At 34.3% G+C, this 4,442-nt stretch overlaps 1 protein-coding gene across 2 annotated transcripts in view; it reads right to left on the minus strand.

Annotated features, from left to right (window-relative positions):
- LOC107697257 (A disintegrin and metalloproteinase with thrombospondin motifs 3-like) overlaps positions 1 to 3,480 on the minus strand; it is a 24,275-nt gene extending 20,795 nt beyond the window's left edge. Inside the window, exon 1 of one of the 2 annotated variants that reach the window (XM_016497976.1) lies at positions 3,275 to 3,480. In XM_016497976.1, the coding sequence (XP_016353462.1) occupies positions 3,275 to 3,361 (87 nt within the window). In that variant the 5' untranslated portion in view covers positions 3,362 to 3,480. Of the gene's footprint in view, positions 1 to 2,711; positions 2,858 to 3,274 lie in introns of those variants that run through there. The other variant, XM_016497975.1, reaches the window with a different exon arrangement.
- Between the last annotated feature and the right edge of the window lie 962 nt (positions 3,481 to 4,442).

Here is a 4,442-nt window from a genome sequence, read left to right on the forward strand (position 1 = left end):
CTAAAACTAAAATTAAAACAGGCCGCCAAAAACAACACTAGTTTAGAGAGACAAAAAGCTTAAGCTTTGACTGGCACATTTAAAGATGGGTGATGTTCACTTAAAATTCCTTTAACTCAAGGACCTTCAGTTCACACACACCACAGCTTCAATAGATGTCAGATAGAACCAAGCCAAGCCTTTAACAGTAGAAGAGGAAATATATTGCATTACGTAATGCGTGAAGTCACGGACGCGCATCGCAGAGCTAGTGCAAGATGAGCATTTGTGGTTAGAAAGTATATAATTTTTTTTTCCTAGAAAATGACAGATTGTTACACTAGATAAGACTCTTATTCCTCGGCTGAGATTGTGTTGAGCCCTTTGAAACTGCATTGAAACTGCAATTTGGACCTTCAACCCATTGGTTCCCATTGGGGGGGGTTAAATTATCAGGAAATTTTTATTCTGGAAGTGAACTAATCCTTTAAAGGGTCAATCACAATAGTTGCAAATATTCAGTGAGCGTTGATTATTTCCAGTGCCAAATGTAGATGTGCCCAGTTTAACTTTATGCAAATTAGCACATTCAGAATTAGTTTGATTCATGTGTTCATATTCACTGATCTTGATATGATTTTTAGCAGCAAGAAAATCCGATTGTTTATCAGATTTTCTAAGGTTGTGCATGACCACCAATGATTTCAGGGCTACCAGCAGCATAAATGCCAACTAGCACCCAATAAGACAGCAATAAAATCACTGTACGTGTGAATGGGCTATTAGTGCACCTCTGGTATACTTGATTCTGATTGGTCAATTGCAGTAATTTTCAACCAATAAGTTTTGCATAACTGATAAACTGACCGATGCCCCTTAACATTCTATGCTATAGTAAATTACATATGTGGAACAACATCACAGGAAATTTTTATTCTGGAAGTGAACTAATCCTTTAAAGGGTCAATCACAATAGTTGCAAATATTCAGTGAGCGTTGATTATTTCCAGTGCCAAATGTAGATGTGCCCAGTTTAACTTTATGCAAATTAGCACATTCAGAATTAGTTTGATTCATGTGTTCATATTCACTGATCTTGATATGATTTTTAGCAGCAAGAAAATCCGATTGTTTATCAGATTTTCTAAGGTTGTGCATGACCACCAATGATTTCAGGGCTACCAGCAGCATAAATGCCAACTAGCACCCAATAAGACAGCAATAAAATCACTGTACGTGTGAATGGGCTATTAGTGCACCTCTGGTATACTTGATTCTGATTGGTCAATTGCAGTAATTTTCAACCAATAAGTTTTGCATAACTGATAAACTGACCGATGCCCCTTAACATTCTATGCTATAGTAAATTACATATGTGGAACAACATCAGATTTATAAACACCTTCTACAGAACTCCAAGCTGCAAATGTCAGCTTTACACTTCTGTCAGAAATGCCCATGAGGAAAAAGAAGTGTGCTGCTTTGAGTCTGGATTTTCCGATGAACACGAAAAAAATCGACTGACATCAGCTGTGACTTTGGACAGGACAGTATATGGTGAAGCATGATGAGCAACACCATATACTGTGTGTGGGGAGGTGTTAGGCTCTCTGCATGTATCACACACACTCATCCAAGACTGCGCTTACTCTACCTCACACTCTGCAGTGTTGTATTTTTGTATTTTTTTTTGTCTTTATTCTATTTTTATCATGGCAAGTCATGATTAGCAAGCCTTGCATTTTCATTAACATACTTATTCAAATGATGGTCTGTTCGGCATAATCCATAATTATTCCATTATTCCTTCTTACCAATTAAAGAATGAAGACAGAACGTTTTAATGCCAGAAAGGGAAGGAAAAGCGTGTCGCCTCTTTGTCTTTGAACATCTGTGAATGGCATTTATTCTTTGCACACGTGCAACTACAGAAAATTAAATTAAACAATGGCTGCTATGGCCAACCAAACAATTCCCATCCCATTGAGTTCTGAACTCAATTAAGGAAATGAAAGGGAATATATATGTTGCCGTGCAACTGGCCTTTGACAAAGGGGTAAATCGGCACTTAATTTTAATCATGATACACCCTCTTAGAAGCATGAATAAAGAAAGTGAATGGAGGGAACATAAGGAGGAAACAAAATTGGCACAAAGTTTCGCTCTATTCCTCATATAAAGACATAAAGATGTGTTGGAAAAGGAAATGGCTCCAAAATTCATGCCTTTAAAAAGTTCACACATATTCTGGCCAATAAGGACACATATTTTCATGGCTCATAATAAAAGTGTGTTATTTAAAATTGAATTGTTAAAAATTAACTTAAAAAATGTCTAAATAAAAAATGAAATAAAAACTCTAAAAACTACAATCAATCTTTTTAAATGCTACAAATACATTTTAGGCATCACAACATTATAATGTACAGTATTAAAATTAATATTCATTTTGTGATTTGCTAAAGATGACCTTTTAACTGTTGAATTATTAGTGTTATTAAATATTAACTTTAAGTAAACATCAGATGATGACAAAGATATTTCAAATGTTAAAATAGGGAAAGTGAGATTCAAAATTTAATATCCAGTATCAGTCTACTCGACATAAAAATAAATAAAAATACAAATATTGGCCAATAACCAATATGGTACCTATCAAGCTTGCTAATAATTGAATATATCACATTATTACATATCTTATTTTAAGCCTAAAATTAGAAAGTTTTATTTACCAGAACAACAACTGCATCATGTAGAGGACCATCAGTGTGAAGAGTCTCGACATTGTCCTCAATGAGGTAGTCCCACTCCACTCCCATCTCGATGAAGCGCCGAGATCTCGCATCTTCTCCTTTGCCATTGAGAATGTAATGCCCAGTTGCCTGGTATTAACTTGTCTAAATAAAAAATGAAATAAAAACTCTAAAAACTACAATCAATCTTTTTAAATGCTACAAATAAATTTTAGGCATCACAACATTATAATGTACAGTATTAAAATTAATATTCATTTTGTGATTTGCTAAAGATGACCTTTTAACTGTTGAATTATTAGTGTTATTAAATATTAACTTTAAGTAAACATCAGATGATGACAAAGATATTTCAAATGTTAAAATAGGGAAAGTGAGATTCAAAATTTAATATCCAGTATCAGTCTACTCGACATAAAAATAAATAAAAATACAAATATTGGCCAATAACCAATATGGTACCTATCAAGCTTGCTAATAATTGAATATATCACATTATTACATATCTTATTTTAAGCCTAAAATTAGAAAGTTTTATTTACCAGAACAACAACTGCATCATGTAGAGGACCATCAGTGTGAAGAGTCTCGACATTGTCCTCAATGAGGTAGTCCCACTCCACTCCCATCTCGATGAAGCGCCGAGATCTCGCATCTTCTCCTTTGCCATTGAGAATGTAATGCCCAGTTGCCTGGTTCTTGATAGCTGCAATCAGTGATTAATTACAGCTCTTCAACAGTTCAGGGATAATAAGTTAACAAAATGATCTGGATCACTCTGTTCAATTAAGCCATTGTATCAGCCATCGAATAAGATGATTAACTATCAAAACAATGAGATTTTTTTTTTTTAATGTGACGTTTCAATGTCTAAAAGCTTTATTGCATTTTTCAGAAACATGATGCTAGTATTAAATGCTGTTGAACTATATGGCAAGGCTATGAGGATGTGACACACTGACATAATGACATAAGTACATGGCTCAGAGCATGAGAGCGATTAGGTTGTGATTCGCTTGAATGTCAATGGTGATTACAAGGAAAGCTGTGCACACGTCAAGCCAATCACCATTGCTACAAGTCATCAAATGTCACTTGTAATATGAAAAATGAGATTACGTTCCAGAACAATAAATATGGAGTACTTTGTCTGTAATGTTAAAATAATAATGAACAAAATATGAGGCAGGACTGCACAAAAGGTTTGATGCAATGAAATCAAAGTTGACCTTTGATTTCCTACTGTACATGCTTAGCACGAGTAGTTTGTTTTAATTTTTGTCAGCATATCCACAAAATCTTAACCTTACAAATTATAATTCACCCAGGAATGAACATTTCTTCTTGTATGCTATATTACAAACCATATCAGAGTGTTGTATTAAAATTTAAGTTGTTATTTACTAAATATCTTTAAAATCTGACTTGAAATTTGTGATCACCATTCAGCTTGAAAACTCCTGCTATTCCACTTGTGATCTTTAAAAGAAAAGAATGCCCCATTTGTTTTTTAAACATGAACATGATTATTTTTGTGTGAATTATTTCCTAAATAAAAATGGCAAATTTTTCCTGCCCATTTGATGACTGACAAATAAACGGAACTGGTTAGAATGCGCTAAAGGTCTTAATCATAAAATTAATCATAGCAAGCATGATGGGAATCGTCGCAGGTTACGTATGTAACCCTGGTTCCTCGAGGGAACGAGA

Source organism: Sinocyclocheilus anshuiensis, unplaced genomic scaffold (assembly GCF_001515605.1).
Source record: "Sinocyclocheilus anshuiensis isolate Anshui unplaced genomic scaffold, SAMN03320099.WGS_v1.1 scaffold1794, whole genome shotgun sequence".
NCBI lineage: Eukaryota > Metazoa > Chordata > Actinopteri > Cypriniformes > Cyprinidae > Sinocyclocheilus > Sinocyclocheilus anshuiensis.